We start from the raw sequence: 26,795 nt of genomic DNA on the forward strand, positions 1-26,795 counted from the left end.
TGCTCCTGTCTCTGCCCTGTATTATATACCCCCTGCTCCTGTCTCTACCCTGTATTATATACCCCCTGCTACTGTCTCTGCCCTGTATTATATACCCCCTGCTCCTGTCTCTACCCTGTATTATATACCCCCTGCTCCCGCCTCCACCCTGTATTCTATACCCCCTGCTCCGGTCTCTACCCTGCATTATATACCCCCTGCTCCTGTCTCTACCCTGTATTATATACCCCCTGCTCCTGTCTCTACCCTGTATTATATACCCCCTGCTTCTGTCTCTGCCCTGTATTGTATACCCCCTGCTCCTGTCTCTAGCCTGTATTATATACCCCCTGCTCCTGTCCATACCCTGTATTCTATACCCCCTGCTCCTGTCCATACCCTGTATTATATACCCCCTGCTCCTGTCTCTACCCTGTATTATATACCCCCTGCTTCTGTCCTGTATTGTATACCCCCTGCTCCTGTCTCTACCCTGTATTATATACCCCCTGCTCCTGTCTCTACACTGTATTATATACCCCCTGCTCCCGCCTCCACCCTGTATTCTATACCCTCTGCTCCTGTTTCTACCCGGTATTCTATACCCCCTGCTCCTGTCTCTACCCTGTATTATATACCCCCTGCTCCTGTCTCTACCCTGTATTATATACCCCCTGCTCCCATCTCTACCCTGTATTCTATACCCCCTGCTTCTGTCTTTACCCTGTATTATATACCCCCTGCTCCTGTCTTTACCCTGTATTATATACCCCCTGCTCCTGTCTTTACCCTGTATTATATACCCCCTGCTCCTGTCCATACCCTGTATTATATACCCCCTGCTCCGGTCTCTACCCTGTATTATATACCCCCTGCTCCGGTCTCTACCCTGTATTATATACCCCCTGCTCCTGTCTCTACCCTGTATTATATACCCCCTGCTCCTGTCTCTGCCCTGTATTATATACCCCCTGCTCCTGTCTCTGCCCTGTATTATATACCCCCTGCTCCTGTCTCTACCCTGTATTATATACCCCCTGCTTCTGTCTCTACCCTGTATTCTATACCCCCTGCTCCTGTCTCTACCCTGTATTATATACCCCCTGCTCCTGTCTCTACCCTGTATTATATACCCCCTGCTCCTGTCCCTGCCCTGTATTATATACCCCCTGCTCCTGTCTCTACCCTGTATTATATACCCCCTGCTCCCGTCTCTACCCTGTATTATATACCCCCTGCTCCTGTCTCTACCCTGTATTATATACCCCCTGCTCCTGTCTCTGCCCTGTATTATATACCCCCTGCTCCTGTCTCTACCCTGTATTATATACCCCCTGCTCCTGTCTCTACCCTGTATTATATACCCCCTGCTCCTGTCTCTACCCTGTATTATATACCCCTGCTCCCGTCTCTACCCTGTATTATATACCCCCTGCTCCTGTCTCTACCCTGTATTATATACCCCCTGCTCCTGTCTCTACCCTGTATTATATACCCCCTGCTCCTGTCTCTACCCTGTATTATATACCCCCTGCTCCCGTCTCTACCCTGTATTATATACCCCCTGCTCCTGTCTCTACCCTGTATTATATACCCCCTGCTCCCGTCTCTACCCTGTATTATATACCCCCTGCTCCTGTCTCTACCCTGTATTATATACCCCCTGCTCCTGTCTCTACCCTGTATTATATACCCACTCCTATATTACAATATTAAATATAATCTTCACCAGTTGTATATTGAGGTTTGTCGTACAAAGTAGGATATATAACCTGCCGGTTCCCCTTTATAGTGTGTAGTCATCTATTATGGCCCCCCAGTCAGATTCCCCATAGAACACGTGTGATTGGTCCTGCGCGTCTCGCGGCGGTGAGTACCTGGAGTGCAGGCTGTCAGGCGGCATCAGCTCCAAGGTGTGCGTTGGTCCATAGAGATTCGCCACAAATAATTTCACAGTTGGGTTAGTTTGTCCTGCCTGAGGGACAGAGGCATCAGGTGAGCGCGGCGAGAAGACATTTCTAAGGAATTCACAAATTTTATTTACCCCTAATTATAAAATATTATGTTATGTTCTACATCGTGTCACATTGTTATACACCGCACCCCCATTATGTTATATATGACGTCCCATACCGCACCCCCATTATGTTATATATGACGTCCTACACCGCACCCCCATTATGTTATATATGACGTCCTACACCGCACCCCCATTATGTTATATATGACGTCCTACACCGCACCCCCATTATGTTATATATGACGTCCTACACCGCACCCCCATTATGTTATATATGACGTCCTACACCGCACCCCCATTATGTTATATATGACGTCCTACACCGCACCCCCATTATGTTATATATGACGTCCTATACCGCACCCCCATTATGTTATATATGACGTCCTACACCGCACCCCCATTATGTTATATATGACGTCCTACACCGCACCCCCATTATGTTATATATGACGTCCTATACCGCACCCCCATTATGTTATATATGATGTCCTATACCGCACCCCCATTATGTTATATATGACGTCCCATACCGCACCCCCATTATGTTATATATGACGTCCTACACCGCACCCCCATTATGTTATATATGACGTCCTATACCGCACCCCCATTATGTTATATATGATGTCCTATACCGCACCCCCATTATGTTATATATGACGTCCCATACCGCACCCCCATTATGTTATATATGACGTCCTACACCGCACCCCCATTATGTTATATATGACGTCCTACACCGCACCCCCATTATGTTATATATGACGTCCTATACCGCACCCCCATTATGTTATATATGACGTCCTATACCGCACCCCCATTATGTTATATATGACGTCCTACACCGCACCCCCATTATGTTATATATGACGTCCTACACCGCACCCCCATTATGTTATATATGACGTCCTATACCGCACCCCCATTATGTTATATATGACGTCCTACACCGCACCCCCATTATGTTATATATGATGTCCTATACCGCACCCCCATTATGTTATATATGACGTCCTACACCGCACCCCCATTATGTTATATATGACGTCCTACACCGCACCCCCATTATGTTATATATGACGTCCTATACCGCACCCCCATTATGTTATATATGCTGTCCTATACCGCACCCCCATTATGTTATATATGATGTCCTATACCGCACCCCCAGTATGTTATATATGACGTCCTATACCGCACCCCCATTATGTTATATATGACGTCCTATACCGCACCCCCATTATGTTATATATCACGTCCTACACCGCACCCCCATTATGTTATATATGATGTCCTACACCGCACCCCCATTATGTTATATATGACGTTCTATACCGCACCCTCATTATGTTATATATGACGTCCTATACCGCACCCCCATTATGTTATATATGACGTCCTATACCGCACCCCCATTATGTTATATATGATGTCCTACACCGCACCCCCATTATGTTATATATGACGTTCTATACCGCACCCTCATTATGTTATATATGACGTCCTATACCGCACCCCCATTATGTTATATATGACGTCCTACACCGCACCCCCATTATGTTATATATGACGTTCTATACCGCACCCCCATTATGTTATATATGACGTCCTACACCGCACCCCCATTATGTTATATATGATGTCCTATACCGCACCCCCATTATGTTATATATGACGTCCTATACCGCACCCCCATTATGTTATATATGACGTCCTATACCGCACCCCCATTATGTTATATATGACGTCCTATACCGCACCCCCATTATGTTATATATGACGTCCTACACCGCAGCCCCATTATGTTATATATGACGTCCTATACCGCACCCCCATTATGTTATATATGACGTCCTACACCGCACCCCCATTATGTTATATATGACGTCCTATACCGCACCCCCATTATGTTACATATGACGTCCTATACCGCACCCCCATTATGTTACATATGACGTCCTATACCGCACCCCCATTATGTTACATATGACGTCCTATACCGCACCCCCATTATGTTATATATGATGTCCTATACCGCACCCCCATTATGTTATATATGACGTCCTACACCGCACCCCCATTATGTTATATATGACGTCCTATACCGCACCCCCATTATGTTATATATGATGTCCTATACCGCACCCCCATTATGCTATATATGACGTCCTATACCGCACCCCCATTATGTTATATATGACGTCCTACACCGCACCCCCATTATGTTATATATGACGTCCTACACCGCACCCCCATTATGTTATATATGACGTCCTATACCGCACCCCCATTATGTTATATATGACGTCCTACACCGCACCCCCATTATGTTATATATGATGTCCTATACCGCACCCCCATTATGTTATATATGACGTCCTACACCGCACCCCCATTATGTTATATATGACGTCCTACACCGCACCCCCATTATGTTATATATGACGTCCTATACCGCACCCCCATTATGTTATATATGACGTCCTACACCGCACCCCCATTATGTTATATATGATGTCCTATACCGCACCCCCATTATGTTATATATGACGTCCTACACCGCACCCCCATTATGTTATATATGACGTCCTACACCGCACCCCCATTATGTTATATATGACGTCCTACACCGCACCCCCATTATGTTATATATGACGTCCTATACCGCACCCCCATTATGTTATATATGACGTCCTACACCGCACCCCCATTATGTTATATATGACGTCCTATACCGCACCCCCATTATGTTATATATGACGTCCTATACCGCACCCCCAGTATGTTATATATGATGTCCTATACCGCACCCCCAGTATGTTATATATGACGTCCTATACCGCACCCCCATTATGTTATATATGATGTCCTACACCGCACCCCCATTATGTTATATATGATGTCCTATACCGCACCCCCATTATGTTATATATGACGTCCTACACCGCACCCCCATTATGTTATATATGACGTTCTATACCGCACCCTCATTGTTATATATGACGTCCTACACCGCACCCCCATTATGTTATATATGACGTCCTACACCGCACCCCCATTATGTTATATATGATGTCCTACACCGCACCCCCATTATGTTATATATGACGTTCTATACCGCACCCCCATTATGTTATATATGACGTCCTACACCGCACCCCCATTATGTTATATATGATGTCCTATACCGCACCCCCATTATGTTACATATGATGTCCTACACCGCACCCCCATTATGTTATATATGACGTCCTATACCGCACCCCCATTATGTTATATATGACGTCCTATACCGCACCCCCATTATGTTATATATGACGTCCTATACCGCACCCCCATTATGTTATATATGACGTCCTATACCGCACCCCCATTATGTTATATATGACGTCCCATACCGCACCCCCATTATGTTATATATGACGTCCTACACCGCACCCCCATTATGTTATATATGACGTCCTACACCGCACCCCCATTATGTTATATATGACGTCCTATACCGCACCCCCATTATGTTATATATGACGTCCTACACCGCACCCCCATTATGTTATATATGATGTCCTATACCGCACCCCCATTATGTTATATATGACGTCCTACACCGCACCCCCATTATGTTATATATGATGTCCTATACCGCACCCCCATTATGTTATATATGATGTCCTACACCGCACCCCCATTATGTTATATATGACGTCCTACACCGCACCCCCATTATGTTATATATGATGTCCTACACCGCACCCCCATTATGTTATATATGACGTCCTATACCGCACCCCCATTATGTTATATATGACGTCCTACACCGCACCCCCATTATGTTATATATGACGTTCTACACCGCACCCCCATTATGTTATATATGATGTCCTATACCGCACCCCCATTATGTTATATATGATGTCCTATACCGCACCCCCATTATGTTATATATGATGTCCTATACCGCACCCCCATTATGTTATATATGACGTTCTATACCGCACCCTCATTATGTTATATATGACGTCCTATACCGCACCCCCATTATGTTATATATGACGTCCTACACCGCACCCCCATTATGTTATATATGACGTTCTACACCGCACCCCCATTATGTTATATATGATGTCCTATACCGCACCCCCATTATGTTATATATGATGTCCTATACCGCACCCCCATTATGTTATATATGACGTCCTACACCGCACCCCCATTATGTTATATATGACGTTCTATACCGCACCCTCATTGTTATATATGACGTCCTACACCGCACCCCCATTATGTTATATATGACGTCCTACACCGCACCCCCATTATGTTATATATGATGTCCTACACCGCACCCCCATTATGTTATATATGACGTTCTATACCGCACCCCCATTATGTTATATATGACGTCCTACACCGCACCCCCATTATGTTATATATGATGTCCTATACCGCACCCCCATTATGTTACATATGATGTCCTACACCGCACCCCCATTATGTTATATATGACGTCCTACACCGCACCCCCATTATGTTATATATGACGTCCTATACCGCACCCCCATTATGTTATATATGACGTCCTATACCGCACCCCCATTATGTTATATATGACGTCCTATACCGCACCCCCATTATGTTATATATGACGTCCTATACCGCACCCCCATTATGTTATATATGACGTCCTATACCGCACCCCCATTATGTTATATATGACGTCCTATACCGCACCCCCATTATGTTATATATGACGTCCCATACCGCACCCCCATTATGTTATATATGACGTCCTACACCGCACCCCCATTATGTTATATATGACGTCCTACACCGCACCCCCATTATGTTATATATGACGTCCTATACCGCACCCCCATTATGTTATATATGACGTCCTACACCGCACCCCCATTATGTTATATATGATGTCCTATACCGCACCCCCATTATGTTATATATGACGTCCTACACCGCACCCCCATTATGTTATATATGATGTCCTATACCGCACCCCCATTATGTTATATATGATGTCCTACACCGCACCCCCATTATGTTATATATGACGTCCTACACCGCACCCCCATTATGTTATATATGATGTCCTACACCGCACCCCCATTATGTTATATATGACGTCCTATACCGCACCCCCATTATGTTATATATGACGTCCTATACCGCACCCCCATTATGTTATATATGACGTCCTACACCGCACCCCCATTATGTTATATATGACGTTCTACACCGCACCCCCATTATGTTATATATGATGTCCTATACCGCACCCCCATTATGTTATATATGATGTCCTATACCGCACCCCCATTATGTTATATATGACGTTCTATACCGCACCCTCATTATGTTATATATGATGTCCTATACCGCACCCCCATTATGTTATATATGACGTCCTATACCGCACCCCCATTATGTTATATATGACGTCCTACACCGCACCCCCAGTATGTTATATATGATGTCCTATACCGCACCCCCATTATGTTATATATGACGTCCTACACCGCACCCCCATTATGTTATATATGACGTTCTATACCGCACCCCCATTATGTTATATATGACGTCCTACACCGCACCCCCATTATGTTATATATGATGTCCTATACCGCACCCCCATTATGTTACATATGATGTCCTACACCGCACCCCCATTATGTTATATATGACGTCCTATACCGCACCCCCATTATGTTATATATGACGTCCTATACCGCACCCCCATTATGTTATATATGACGTCCTATACCGCACCCCCATTATGTTATATATGACGTCCCATACCACACCCCCATTATGTTATATATGACGTCCTATACCGCACCCCCATTATGTTATATATGACGTCCTATACCGCACCCCCATTATGTTATATATGACGTCCTATACCGCACCCCCATTATGTTATATATGACGTCCCATACCGCACCCCCATTATGTTATATATGACGTCCTATACCGCACCCCCATTATGTTATATATGACGTCCTACACCGCACCCCCATTATGTTATATATGACGTCCTATACCGCACCCCCATTATGTTATATATGACGTCCTACACCGCACCCCCATTATGTTATATATGACGTCCTACACCGCACCCCCATTATGTTATATATGACGTCCTATACCGCACCCCCATTATGTTATATATGACGTCCTACACCGCACCCCCATTATGTTATATATGACGTCCTATACCGCACCCCCATTATGTTATATATGACGTCCTATACCGCACCCCCATTATGTTATATATAATGTCCTACACCGCACCCCCATTATGTTATATATGACGTCCTATACCGCACCCCCATTATGTTATATATGACGTCCCATACCGCACCCCCATTATGTTATATATGACGTCCTACACCGCACCCCCATTATGTTATATATGATGTCCTACACCGCACCCCCATTATGTTATATATGACGTTCTATACCGCACCCCCATTATGTTATATATGATGTCCTACACCGCACCCCCATTATGTTATATATGACGTCCTATACCGCACCCCCATTATGTTATATATGACGTCCTATACCACACCCCCATTATGTTATATATGATGTCCTACACCGCACCCCCAGTATGTTATATATGACGTCCTATACCGCACCCCCATTATGTTATATATGATGTCCTATACCGCACCCCCATTATGTTATATATGACGTCCTATACCGCACCCCCATTATGTTATATATGATGTCCTATACCGCACCCCCATTATGTTATATATGATGTCCTATACCGCACCCCCATTATGTTACATATGACGTCCTATACCGCACCCCCATTATGTTATATATGACGTCCCATACCGCACCCCCATTATGTTATATATGACGTCCTATACCGCACCCCCATTATGTTATATATGACGTCCTATACCACACCCCCATTATGTTATATATGATGTCCTACACCGCACCCCCATTATGTTATATATGACGTCCTATACCGCACCCCCATTATGTTATATATGACGTCCTACACCGCACCCCCATTATGTTATATATGACGTCCCACACCGCACCCCCATTATGTTATATATGACGTCCTACACCGCACCCCCATTATGTTATATATGACGTCCTACACCGCACCCCCATTATGTTATATATGACGTCCTACACCGCACCCCCATTATGTTATATATGACGTCCTACACCGCACCCCCAGTATGTTATATATGACGTCCTACACCGCACCCCCATTATGTTATATATGACGTCCTATACCGCACCCCCATTATGTTATATATGACGTCCTACACCGCACCCCCATTATGTTATATATGATGTCCTACACCGCACCCCCATTATGTTATATATGACGTTCTACACCGCACCCCCATTATGTTATATATGACGTCCTACACCGCACCCCCATTATGTTATATATGACGTCCTACACCGCACCCCCATTATGTTATATATGACGTCCTACACCGCACCCCCATTATGTTATATATGACGTCCTATACCGCACCCCCATTATGTTACATATGATGTCCTACACCGCACCCCCATTATGTTATATATGATGTCCTATACCGCACCCCCATTATGTTATATATGATGTCCTATACCGCACCCCCATTATGCTATATATGATGTCCTATACCGCACCCCCATTATGTTATATATGACGTCCTATACCGCACCCCCATTATGTTATATATGACGTCCTACACCGCACCCTCATTATGTTATATATGACGTCCTATACCGCACCCCCATTATGTTATATATGACGTCCTACACCGCACCCCCATTATGTTATATATGACGTCCTATACCGCACCCCCATTATGTTATATATGACGTCCTATACCGCACCCCCATTATGTTATATATGATGTCCTATACCGCACCCCCATTATGTTATATATGACGTCCTATACCGCACCCCCATTATGTTATATATGACGTCCTATACCGCACCCCCATTATGTTATATATGACGTCCTATACCGCACCCCCAGTATGTTATATATGATGTCCTATACCGCACCCCCATTATGTTATATATGATGTCCTATACCGCACCCCCATTATGTTATATATGACGTCCTATACCGCACCCCCATTATGTTATATATGACGTCCCATACCGCACCCCCATTATGTTATATATGATGTCCTATACCGCACCCCCATTATGTTATATATGACGTCCTACACCGCACCCCCATTATGTTATATATGACGTCCTACACCGCACCCCCATTATGTTATATATGACGTCCTACACCGCACCCCCATTATGTTATATATGACGTCCTACACCGCACCCCCATTATGTTATATATGACGTCCTACACCGCACCCCCATTATGTTATATATGACGTCCTATACCGCACCCCCATTATGTTATATATGACGTCCTATACCGCACCCCCATTATGTTATATATGACGTCCTACACCGCACCCCCATTATGTTATATATGACGTCCTATACCGCACCCCCATTATGCTATATATGATGTCCTATACCGCACCCCCATTATGTTATATATGATGTCCTATACCGCACCCCCATTATGTTATATATGACGTCCTATACCGCACCCCCATTATGTTATATATGACGTCCTATACCGCACCCCCATTATGTTATATATGACGTCCTATACCGCACCCCCATTATGCTATATATGATGTCCTACACCGCACCCCCATTATGTTATATATGACGTCCTATACCGCACCCCCATTATGTTATATATGATGTCCTATACCGCACCCCCATTATGCTATATATGATGTCCTATACCGCACCCCCATTATGTTACATATGACGTCCTATACCGCACCCCCATTATGCTATATATGATGTCCTATACCGCACCCCCATTATGTTATATATGATGTCCTATACCGCACCCCCATTATGCTATATATGACGTCCTATACCGCACCCCCATTATGTTATATATGACGTCCTATACCGCACCCCCATTATGTTATATATGATGTCCTACACCGCACCCCCATTATGTTATATATGACGTCCTACACCGCAGCCCCATTATGTTATATATGACGTCCTATACCGCACCCCCATTATGTTATATATGACGTCCTATACCGCACCCCCATTATGTTATATATGACGTCCTATACCGCACCCCCATTATGTTATATATGACGTCCTATACCGCACCCCCATTATGTTATATATGACGTCCTATACCGCACCCCCATTATGTTATATATGACGTCCTATACCGCACCCCCATTATGTTATATATGACGTCCTATACCGCACCCCCATTATGTTATATATGACGTCCTATACCGCACCCCCATTATGTTATATATGACGTCCTATACCGCACCCCCATTATGTTATATATGACGTCCTATACCGCACCCCCATTATGTTATATATGACGTCCTACACCGCACCCCCATTATGTTATATATGACGTCCTATACCGCACCCCCATTATGTTATATATGACGTCCTATACCGCACCCCCATTATGTTATATATGACGTCCTACACCGCACCCCCATTATGTTATATATGACGTCCTACACCGCACCCCCATTATGTTATATATGACGTCCTACACCGCACCCCCATTATGTTATATATGACGTCCTACACCGCACCCCCATTATGTTATATATGACGTCCTACACCGCACCCCCATTATGTTATATATGACGTCCTATACCGCACCCCCATTATGTTATATATGACGTCCTATACCGCACCCCCATTATGTTATATATGACGTCCTATACCGCACCCCCATTATGTTATATATGACGTTCTATACCGCACCCCCATTATGTTATATATGACGTCCTATACCGCACCCCCATTATGTTATATATGACGTTCTATACCGCACCCCCATTATGTTATATATGACGTTCTATACCGCACCCCCATTATGTTATATATAATGTCCTATACCGCACCCCCATTATGTTATATATGACGTCCTATACCGCACCCCCATTATGTTATATATGACGTCCTATACCGCACCCCCATTATGTTATATATGACGTCCTATACCGCACCCCCATTATGTTATATATGACGTCCTATACCGCACCCCCATTATGTTATATATGACGTCCTACACCGCACCCCCATTATGTTATATATGATGTCCTATACCGCACCCCCATTATGTTATATATGATGTCCTATACCGCACCCCCATTATGTTATATATGACGTCCTACACCGCACCCCCATTATGTTATATATGACGTCCTATACCGCACCCCCATTATGTTATATATGACGTCCTACACCGCACCCCCATTATGTTATATATGACGTCCTATACCGCACCCCCATTATGTTATATATGACGTCCTACACCGCACCCCCATTATGTTATATATGATGTCCTATACCGCACCCCCATTATGTTATATATGACGTCCTACACCGCACCCCCATTATGTTATATATGACGTCCTATACCGCACCCCCATTATGTTATATATGACGTCCTACACCGCACCCCCATTATGTTATATATGATGTCCTATACCGCACCCCCATTATGTTATATATGACGTCCTACACCGCACCCCCATTATGTTATATATGATGTCCTACACCGCACCCCCATTATGTTATATATGACGTCCTATACCGCACCCCCATTATGTTATATATGACGTCCTACACAGCACCCCCATTATGTTATATATGACGTCCTAAACCGCACCCCCATTATGTTATATATGACGTCCTATACCGCAGCCCCATTATGTTATATATGACGTCCTATACCGCACCCCCATTATGTTGTATATGATGTCCTACACCGCACCCCCATTATGTTATATATGACGTCCTATACCGTACCCCCATTATGTTATATATGATGTCCTACACCGCACCCCCATTATGTTATATATGATGTCCTATACCGCACCCCCATTATGTTATATATGACGTCCTACACCGCACCCCCATTATGTTACATATGACGTTCTATACCGCACCCCCATTATGTTATATATGACGTCCTATACCGCACCCCCATTATGTTATATATGACGTTCTATACCGCACCCCCATTATGTTATATATGATGTCCTATACCGCACCCCCATTATGTTATATATGATGTCCTATACCGCACCCCCATTATGTTATATATGATGTCCTACACCGCACCCCCATTATGTTATATATGATGTCCTATACCGCACCCCCATTATGTTATATATGACGTCCTACACCGCACCCCCATTATGTTATATATGATGTCCTATACCGCACCCCCATTATGTTATATATGACGTCCTATACCGCACCCCCATTATGTTATATATGACGTCCTATACCGCACCCCCATTATGTTATATATGACGTCCTATACCGCACCCCCATTATGTTATATATGACGTCCTATACCGCACCCTCATTATGTTATATATGACGTCCTACACCGCACCCCCATTATGTTATATATGACGTCCTACACCGCAGCCCCATTATGTTATATATGATGTCCTACACCGCACCCCCATTATGTTATATATGACGTCCTATACCGCACCCCCATTATGTTATATATGACGTCCTACACCGCACCCCCATTATGTTATATATGACGTCCTATACCGCACCCCCATTATGTTATATATGATGTCCTATACCGCATCCCCATTATGTTATATATGACGTCCTATACCGCACCCCCATTATGTTATATATGATGTCCTATACCGCACCCCCATTATGTTATATATGACGTCCTATACCGCACCCCCATTATGTTATATATGATGTCCTATACCGCACCCCCATTATGTTATATATGACGTCCTATACCGCACCCCCATTATGTTATATATGACGTCCTATACCGCACCCCCATTATGATATATATGACGTCCTACACCGCACCCCCATTATGTTATATATGACGTTCTATACCGCACCCCCATTATGTTATATATGACGTCCTATACCGCACCCCCATTATGTTATATATGACGTCCTATACCGCACCCCCATTATGTTATATATGATGTCCTACACCGCACCCCCATTATGTTACATATGACGTTCTATACCGCACCCCCATTATGTTATATATGACGTCCTATACCGCACCCCCATTATGTTATATATGACGTCCTATACCGCACCCCCATTATGTTATATATGATGTCCTATACCGCACCCCCATTATGTTATATATGATGTCCTATACCGCACCCCCATTATGTTATATATGACGTCCTATACCGCACCCCCATTATGTTATATATGACGTCCTATACCGCACCCCCATTATGTTATATATGATGTCCTATACCGCACCCCCATTATGTTATATATGATGTCCTACACCGCACCCCCATTATGTTATATATGATGTCCTATACCGCACCCCCATTATGTTATATATGACGTCCTACACCGCACCCCCATTATGTTATATATGATGTCCTATACCGCACCCCCATTATGTTATATATGACGTCCTATACCGCACCCCCATTATGTTATATATGACGTCCTATACCGCACCCCCATTATGTTATATATGACGTCCTATACCGCACCCCCATTATGTTATATATGACGTCCTATACCGCACCCTCATTATGTTATATATGACGTCCTACACCGCACCCCCATTATGTTATATATGACGTCCTACACCGCAGCCCCATTATGTTATATATGATGTCCTACACCGCACCCCCATTATGTTATATATGACGTCCTATACCGCACCCCCATTATGTTATATATGACGTCCTACACCGCACCCCCATTATGTTATATATGACGTCCTATACCGCACCCCCATTATGTTATATATGATGTCCTATACCGCATCCCCATTATGTTATATATGACGTCCTATACCGCACCCCCATTATGTTATATATGATGTCCTATACCGCACCCCCATTATGTTATATATGACGTCCTATACCGCACCCCCATTATGTTATATATGATGTCCTATACCGCACCCCCATTATGTTATATATGACGTCCTATACCGCACCCCCATTATGTTATATATGACGTCCTATACCGCACCCCCATTATGATATATATGACGTCCTACACCGCACCCCCATTATGTTATATATGACGTTCTATACCGCACCCCCATTATGTTATATATGACGTCCTATACCGCACCCCCATTATGTTATATATGACGTCCTATACCGCACCCCCATTATGTTATATATGATGTCCTACACCGCACCCCCATTATGTTACATATGACGTTCTATACCGCACCCCCATTATGTTATATATGACGTCCTATACCGCACCCCCATTATGTTATATATGACGTCCTATACCGCACCCCCATTATGTTATATATGATGTCCTATACCGCACCCCCATTATGTTATATATGATGTCCTATACCGCACCCCCATTATGTTATATATGACGTCCCATACCGCACCCCCATTATGTTATATATGACGTCCTATACCGCACCCCCATTATGTTATATATGATGTCCTATACCGCACACCCATTATGTTATATATGACGTCCTATACCGCACCCCCATTATGTTATATATGACGTCCTACACCGCACCCCCATTATGTTATATATGATGTCCTACACCGCACCCCCATTATGTTATATATGATGTCCTACACCGCACCCCCATTATGTTACATATGACGTCCTACACCGCAGCCCCATTATGTTATATATGACGTCCTACACCGCACCCCCATTATGTTATATATGACGTCCTACACCGCACCCCCATTATGTTATATATGACGTCCTATACCGCACCCCCATTATGTTATATATGATGTCCTATACCGCACCCCCATTATGTTATATATGACGTCCTATACCACACCCCCATTATGTTATATATGATGTCCTATACCACACCCCCATTATGTTATATATGATGTCCTATACCGCACCCCCATTATGTTATATATGATGTCCTATACCGCACCCCCATTATGTTATATATGACGTCCTATACCACACCCCCATTATGTTATATATGATGTCCTATACCGCACCCCCATTATGTTATATATGACGTCCTACACCGCACCCCCATTATGTTATATATGACGTCCTATACCGCACCCCCATTATGTTATATATGATGTCCTACACCGCAGCCCCATTATGTTATATATGACGTCCTATACCGCACCCCCATTATGTTATATATGATGTCCTACACCGCACCCCCATTATGTTATATATGATGTCCTATACCGCACCCCCATTATGTTATATATGACGTCCTATACCGCACCCCCATTATGTTATATATGATGTCCTATACCGCACCCCCATTATGTTATATATGACGTCCCATACCGCACCCCCATTATGTTATATATGACGTCCTATACCGCACCCCCATTATGTTATATATGACGTCCTATACCGCACCCCCATTATGTTATATATGACGTCCTACACCGCACCCCCATTATGTTATATATGACGTCCTACACCGCACCCCCATTATGTTATATATGACGTCCTACACCGCACCCCCATTATGTTATATATGACGTCCTATACCGCACCCCCATTATGTTATATATGACGTCCTACACCGCACCCCCATTATGTTATATATGATGTCCTATACCGCACCCCCATTATGTTATATATGACGTCCTACACCGCACCCCCATTATGTTATATATGATGTCCTACACCGCACCCCCATTATGTTATATATGACGTCCTACACCGCACCCCCATTATGTTATATATGACGTCCTATACCGCACCCCCATTATGTTATATATGACGTCCTATACCGCACCCCCATTATGTTATATATGACGTCCTATACCGCACCCCCATTATGTTATATATGATGTCCTACACCGCACCCCCATTATGTTATATATGATGTCCTATACCGCACCCCCATTATGTTATATATGATGTCCTACACCGCACCCCCATTATGTTATATATGACGTCCTATACCGCACCCTCATTATGTTATATATGACGTCCTACACCGCACCCCCATTATGTTATATATGACGTCCTATACCGCACCCCCATTATGTTATATATGACGTCCTATACCGCACCCCCATTATGTTATATATGACGTCCTATACCGCACCCCCATTATGTTATATATGATGTCCTATACCGCACCCCCATTATGTTATATATGATGTCCTACACCGCACCCCGATTATGTTATATATGACGTCCTATACCGCACCCCCATTATGTTATATATGACGTCCTACACCGCACCCCCATTATGTTATATATGATGTCCTACACCGCACCCCCATTATGTTATATATGATGTCCTATACCGCACCCCCATTATGTTATATATGACGTCCTACACCGCACCCCCATTATGTTATATATGACGTCCTATACCGCACCCCCATTATGTTATATATGACGTCCTACACCGCACCCCCATTATGTTATATATGATGTCCTATACCGCACCCCCATTATGTTATATATGATGTCCTACACCGCACCCCCATTATGTTATATATGATGTCCTATACCGCACCCCCATTATGTTATATATGACGTCCCATACCGCACCCCCATTATGTTATATATGACGTCCTATACCGCACCCCCATTATGTTATATATGACGTCCTATACCGCACCCCCATTATGTTATATATGACGTCCTACACCGCACCCCCATTATGTTATATATGACGTCCTATACCGCACCCCCATTATGTTATATATGACGTCCTACACCGCACCCCCATTATGTTATATATGATGTCCTACACCGCACCCCCATTATGTTATATATGACGTCCTATACCGCACCCCCATTATGTTATATATGATGTCCTATACCGCACCCCCATTATGCTATATATGACGTCCTACACCGCACCCCCATTATGTTATATATGATGTCCTATACCGCACCCCCATTATGTTACATATGACGTCCTACACCGCACCCCCATTATGTTATATATGACGTCCTACACCGCACCCCCATTATGTTATATATGATGTCCTATACCGCACCCCCATTATGCTATATATGACGTCCTACACCGCACCCCCATTATGTTATATATGATGTCCTATACCGCACCCCCATTATTTTATATATGACGTCCTATACCGCACCCCCATTATGTTATATATGACGTCCTACACCGCACCCCCATTATGTTATATATGACGTCCTACACCGCAGCCCCATTATGTTATATATGACGTCCTACACCGCAGCCCCATTATGTTATATATGATGTCCTACACCGCACCCCCATTATGTTATATATGACGTCCTATACCGCACCCCCATTATGTTATATATGACGTCCTACACCGCACCCCCATTATGTTATATATGACGTCCTACACCGCACCCCCATTATGTTATATATGACGTCCTACACCGCACCCCCATTATGTTATATATGACGTCCTACACCGCACCCCCATTATGTTATATATGACGTCCTACACCGCACCCCCATTATGTTATATATGATGTCCTACACCGCACCCCCATTATGTTATATATGACGTCCTATACCGCACCCCCATTATGTTATATATGATGTCCTACACCGCACCCCCATTATGTTATATATGACGTCCTATACCGCACCCCCATTATGCTATATATGACGTCCTACACCGCACCCCCATTATGTTATATATGATGTCCTATACCGCACCCCCATTATGCTATATATGACGTCCTACACCGCACCCCCATTATGTTATATATGATGTCCTATACCGCACCCCCATTATGTTATATATGACGTCCTACACCGCACCCCCATTATGTTATATATGATGTCCTATACCGCACCCCCATTATGTTATATATGATGTCCTATACCGCACCCCCATTATGTTATATATGACGTCCTATACCACACCCCCATTATGTTATATATGACGTTCTATACCGCACCCCCATTATGTTATATATGATGTCCTATACCGCACCCCCATTATGTTATATATGACGTCCTATACCACACCCCCATTATGTTATATATGACGTTCTATACCACACCCCCATTATGTTATATATGACGTCCTATACCGCACCCCCATTATGTTATATATGACGTCCTATACCGCACCCCCATTATGTTATATATGATGTCCTACACCGCACCCCCATTATGTTATATATGATGTCCTATACCGCACCCCCATTATGTTATATATGACGTTCTATACCGCACCCCCATTATGTTATATATGATTTCCTATACCGCACCCCCATTATGTTATATATGATGTCCTATACCGCACCCCCATTATGTTATATATGACGTCCTATACCGCACCCCCATTATGTTATATATGATGTCCTACACCGCACCCCCATTATGTTATATATGATGTCCTACACCGCACCCCCATTATGTTATATATGACGTTCTATACCGCACCCCCATTATGTTATATATGATGTCCTATACCGCACCCCCATTATGTTATATATGACGTCCTATACCGCACCCCCATTATGTTATATATGATGTCCTATACCGCACCCCCATTATGTTATATATGACGTCCTATACCGCACCCCCATTATGTTATATATGACGTCCCATACCGCACCCCCATTATGTTACATATGACGTCCTACACCGCACCCCCATTATGTTATATATGACGTCCTATACCGCACCCCCATTATGTTATATATGACGTCCTATACCGCACCCCCATTATGTTACATATGACGTCCTATACCGCACCCCCATTATGTTACATATGACGTCCTATACCGCACCCCCATTATGTTATATATGATGTCCTATACCGCACCCCCATTATGTTATATATGACGTCCTATACCGCACCCCCATTATGTTATATATGATGTCCTACACCGCACCCCCATTATGTTATATATGACGTCCTATACCGCACCCCCATTATGTTATATATGACGTCCTATACCGCACCCCCATTATGTTACATATGACGTCCTATACCGCACCCCCATTATGTTATATATGACGTCCTACACCGCACCCCCATTATGTTATATATGATGTCCTATACCGCACCCCCATTATGTTATATATGACGTCCTATACCACACCCCCATTATGTTATATATGACGTCCTACACCGCACCCCCATTATGTTATATATGACGTCCTACACCGCACCCCCATTATGTTATATATGACGTCCTACACCGCACCCCCATTATGTTATATATGACGTCCTATACCGCACCCCCATTATGTTGTATATGATGTCCTATACCGCACCCCCATTATGTTATATATGACGTCCTACACCGCACCCCCATTATGTTATATATGATGTCCTATACCGCACCCCCATTATGTTATATATGACGTCCCATACCGCACCCCCATTATGTTATATATGACGTCCTATACCGCACCCCCATTATGTTATATATGACGTCCTACACCGCACCCCCATTATGTTATATATGACGTCCTACACCGCACCCCCATTATGTTATATATGACGTCCTATACCGCACCCCCATTATGTTGTATATGATGTCCTATACCGCACCCCCATTATGTTATATATGACGTCCTACACCGCACCCCCATTATGTTATATATGATGTCCTATACCGCACCCCCATTATGTTATATATGACGTCCCATACCGCACCCCCATTATGTTATATATGACGTCCTATACCGCACCCCCATTATGTTATATATGACGTCCTATACCGCACCCCCATTATGTTGTATATGATGTCCTATACCGCACCCCCATTATGTTATATATGACGTCCTACACCGCACCCCCATTATGTTATATATGATGTCCTATACCGCACCCCCATTATGTTATATATGACGTCCTATACCGCACCCCCATTATGTTATATATGACGTCCTATACCGCACCCCCATTATGTTATATATGACGTCCTATACCGCACCCTCATTATGTTATATATGACGTCCCATACCGCACCCCCATTATGTTATATATGACGTCCTATACCGCACCCCCATTATGTTATATATGACGTCCTACACCGCACCCCCATTATGTTATATATGATGTCCTACACCGCACCCCCATTATGTTATATATGACGTCCTATACCGCACCCCCATTATGTTATATATGACGTCCTATACCGCACCCCCATTATGTTATATATGACGTCCTACACCGCACCCCCATTATGTTATATATGATGTCCTATACCGCACCCCCATTATGTTATATATGACGTCCTACACCGCACCCCCATTATGTTATATATGATGTCCTACACCGCACCCCCATTATGTTATATATGACGTCCTATACCGCATCCCCATTATGTTATATATGACGTCCTACACCGCACCCCCATTATGTTATATATGACGTCCTATACCGCACCCCCATTATGTTATATATGACGTCCTATACCGCACCCCCATTATGTTATATATGACGTCCTACACCGCACCCCCATTATGTTATATATGACGTCCTACACCGCACCCCCATTATGTTATATATGACGTCCTATACCGCACCCCCATTATGTTATATATGACGTCCTATACCGCACCCCCATTATGTTATATATGACGTCCTACACCGCACCCCCATTATGTTATATATGACGTCCTACACCGCACCCCCATTATGATATATATGACGTCCTATACCGCACCCCCATTATGTTATATATGACGTCCTATACCGCACCCCCATTATGTTATATATGACGTCCTACACCGCACCCCCATTATGTTATATATGACGTCCTACACCGCACCCCCATTATGTTATATATGATGTCCTATACCGCACCCCCATTATGTTATATATGACGTCCTATACCGCACCCCCATTATGTTATATATGACGTTCTACACCGCACCCCCATTATGTTATATATGACGTCCTATACCGCACCCCCATTATGTTATATATGACGTCCTATACCGCACCCCCATTATGTTATATATGATGTCCTATACCGCACCCCCATTATGTTATATATGACGTTCTACACCGCACCCCCATTATGTTATATATGACGTCCTATACCGCACCCCCATTATGTTATATATGATGTCCTATACCGCACCCCCATTATGTTATATATGACGTCCTATACCGCACCCCCATTATGTTATATATGACGTCCTATACCGCACCCCCATTGTTATATATGACGTCCTATACCGCACCCCCATTATGTTATATATGACGTCCTATACCGCACCCCCATTGTTATATATGACGTCCTATACCGCACCCCCATTATGTTATATATGACGTCCTACACCGCACCCCCAGTATGTTATATATGATGTCCTATACCGCACCCCCATTATGTTATATATGACGTCCTATACCGCACCCCCATTATGTTATATATGACGTCCTATACCGCACCCCCATTATGTTATATATGACGTCCCATACCGCACCCCCATTATGTTATATATGACGTCCTACACCGCACCCCCATTATGTTATATATGACGTCCTATACCGCACCCCCATTATGTTATATATGACGTCCTATACCGCACCCCCATTATGTTATATATGATGTCCTACACCGCACCCCCATTATGTTATATATGACGTCCTACACCGCACCCCCATTATGTTATATATGACGTCCTATACCGCACCCCCATTATGTTATATATGACGTCCTATACCGCACCCCCATTATGTTATATATGACGCTCTACACCGCACCCCCATTATGTTATATATGACGTCCTATACCGCACCCCCATTATGTTATATATGATGTCCTACACCGCACCCCCATTATGTTATATATGATGTCCTATACCGCACCCCCATTATGTTATATATGACGTCCTATACCGCACCCCCATTATGTTATATATGACGTCCTACACCGCACCCCCATTATGTTATATATGACGTCCTATACCGCATCCCCATTATGTTATATATGACGTCCTACACCGCACCCCCAGTATGTTATATATGACGTCCTATACCGCATCCCCATTATGTTATATATGACGTCCTATACCGCACCCCCATTATGTTATATATGACGTCCTATACCGCACCCCCATTATGTTATATATGACGTCCTACACCGCACCCCCATTATGTTATATATGATGTCCTATACCGCACCCCCATTATGTTATATATGACGTCCTATACCGCACCCCCATTATGTTATATATGATTTCCTATACCGCACCCCCATTATGTTATATATGACGTCCTATACCGCACCCCCATTATGTTATATATGACGTCCTATACCGCACCCCCATTATGTTATATATGATTTCCTACACCGCACCCCCATTATGTTATATATGACGTCCTATACCGCACCCCCATTATGTTATATATGACGTCCTATACCGCACCCCCATTATGTTATATATGATGTCCTATACCGCACCCCCATTATGTTATATATGATGTCCTATACCGCACCCCCATTATGTTATATATGACGTCCTATACCGCACCCCCATTATGTTATATATGATGTCCTATACCGCACCCCCATTATGTTATATATGACGTCCTATACCGCACCCCCATTATGTTATATATGACGTCCTACACCGCACCCCCATTATTTTATATATGATGTCCTACACCGCACCCCCATTATGTTATATATGATGTCCTACACCGCACCCCCATTATGTTATATATGACGTCCTATACCGCACCCCCATTATGTTATATATGACGTCCTATACCGCACCCCCATTATGTTATATATGACGTCCTACACCGCAGCCCCATTATGTTATATATGATGTCCTATACCGCACCCCCATTATGTTATATATGATGTCCTATACCGCACCCCCATTATGTTATATATGACGTCCTATACCGCACCCCCATTATGTTATATATGATGTCCTACACCGCACCCCCATTATGTTATATATGACGTCCTATACCGCACCCCCATTATGTTATATATGACGTCCTATACCGCACCCCCATTATGTTATATATGACGTCCTACACCGCACCCCCATTATGTTATATATGCTGTCCTATACCGCACCCCCATTATGTTATATATGATGTCCTACACCGCACCCCCATTATGTTATATATGACGTCCTATACCGCACCCCCATTATGTTATATATGACGTCCTACACCGCACCCCCATTATGTTACATATGACGTCCTATACCGCACCCCCATTATGTTATATATGACGTCCTACACCGCACCCCCATTATGTTATATATGACGTCCTATACCGCACCCCCATTATGTTATATATGATGTCCTATACCGCACCCCCATTATGTTATATATGATGTCCTACACCGCACCCCCATTATGTTGTATATGACGTCCTATACCGCACCCCCATTATGTTATATATGATGTCCTATACCGCACCCCCATTATGTTATATATGACGTCCTATACCGCATCCCCATTATGTTATATATGACGTCCTACACCGCACCCCCATTATGTTATATATGACGTCCTACACCGCACCCCCATTATGTTATATATGACGTCCTACACCGCACCCCCATTATGTTATATATGACGTCCTATACCGCACCCCCATTATGTTATATATGATGTCCTATACCGCACCCCCATTATGTTATATATGACGTCCTATACCGCACCCCCATTATGTTATATATGACGTCCTACACCGCACCCCCATTATGTTATATATGACGTCCTACACCGCACCCCCATTATGTTATATATGACGTCCTACACCGCACCCCCATTATGTTATATATGATGTCCTATACCGCAGCCCCATTATGTTATATATGACGTCCTATACCGCACCCCCATTATGTTATATATGACGTCCTACACCGCACCCCCATTATGTTATATATGACGTCCTATACCGCATCCCCATTATGTTATATATGACGTCCTACACCGCACCCCCATTATGTTATATATGACGTCCTACACCGCACCCCCATTATGTTATATATGACGTCCTACACCGCACCCCCATTATGTTATATATGACGTCCTACACCGCAGCCCCATTATGTTATATATGACGTCCTATACCGCACCCCCATTATGTTATATATGACGTCCTACACCGCACCCCCATTATGTTATATATGACGTCCTATACCGCATCCCCATTATGTTATATATGACGTCCTATACCGCACCCCCATTATGTTATATATGACGTCCTACACCGCACCCCCATTATGTTATATATGACGTCCTATACCGCATCCCCATTATGTTATATATGACGTCCTATACCGCACCCCCATTATGTTACATATGATGTCCTATACCGCACCCCCATTATGTTATATATGACGTCCTACACCACACCCCCATTATGTTATATATGACGTCCTACACCGCACCCCCATTATGTTATATATGACGTCCTACACCGCACCCCCATTATGTTATATATGACGTCCTACACCGCACCCCCATTATGTTATATATGACGTCCTATACCACACCCCCATTATGTTATATATGATGTCCTATACCGCACCCCCATTATGTTATATATGACGTCCTACACCGCACCCCCATTATGTTATATATGACGTCCTACACCGCACCCCCATTATGTTATATATGACGTCCTATACCGCACCCCCATTATGTTATATATGACGTCCTACACCGCAGCCCCATTATGTTATATATGACGTCCTATACCGCATCCCCATTATGTTATATATGACGTCCTACACCGCACCCCCATTATGTTATATATGATGTCCTATACCGCACCCCCATTATGTTATATATGATGTCCTATACCGCACCCCCATTATGTTATATATGACGTCCTACACCGCACCCCCATTATGTTATATATGACGTCCTACACCGCACCCCCATTATGTTATATATGACGTCCTATACCACACCCCCATTATGTTATATATGATGTCCTATACCGCACCCCCATTATGTTATATATGACGTCCTACACCGCAGCCCCATTATGTTATATATGACGTCCTACACCGCAGCCCCATTATGTTATATATGACGTCCTATACCGCACCCCCATTATGTTATATATGACGTCCTACACCGCACCCCCATTATGTTATATATGACGTCCTACACCGCACCCCCATTATGTTATATATGACGTCCTACACCGCACCCCCATTATGTTATATATGACGTCCTACACCGCAGCCCCATTATGTTATATATGACGTCCTATACCGCACCCCCATTATGTTATATATGATGTCCTATACCGCACCCCCATTATGTTATATATGACGTCCTACACCGCAGCCCCATTATGTTATATATGACGTCCTACACCGCAGCCCCATTATGTTATATATGATGTCCTATACCGCACCCCCATTATGTTATATATGACGTCCTACACCGCACCCCCATTATGTTATATATGATGTCCTACACCGCACCCCCATTATGTTATATATGACGTCCTACACCGCACCCCCAGTATGTTATATATGCTGTCCTATACCGCACCCCCATTATGTTATATATGACGTCCTACACCGCACCCCCATTATGTTATATATGACGTCCTATACCGCACCCCCATTATGTTATATATGATGTCCTACACCGCACCCCCATTATGTTATATATGCTGTCCTATACCGCACCCCCATTATGTTATATATGACGTCCTACACCGCACCCCCATTATGTTATATATGATGTCCTACACCGCACCCCCATTATGTTATATATGACGTCCTACACCGCACCCCCAGTATGT

At 43.6% G+C, this 26,795-nt stretch overlaps 1 protein-coding gene across 1 annotated transcript in view; it reads right to left on the minus strand.

The window, feature by feature from the left end:
* Window positions 1-26,795, minus strand: part of DPP10 (dipeptidyl peptidase like 10) — a 285,774-nt gene that overhangs the window by 79,487 nt on the left and 179,492 nt on the right. The window contains 1 exon segment of the mRNA XM_075831017.1: window positions 1,857-1,954. Coding sequence (XP_075687132.1) covers window positions 1,857-1,954 — 98 coding nt within the window.

This window comes from Rhinoderma darwinii, chromosome 6, assembly GCF_050947455.1.
Source record: "Rhinoderma darwinii isolate aRhiDar2 chromosome 6, aRhiDar2.hap1, whole genome shotgun sequence".
Classification (NCBI taxonomy): Eukaryota; Metazoa; Chordata; class Amphibia; order Anura; family Rhinodermatidae; genus Rhinoderma; species Rhinoderma darwinii.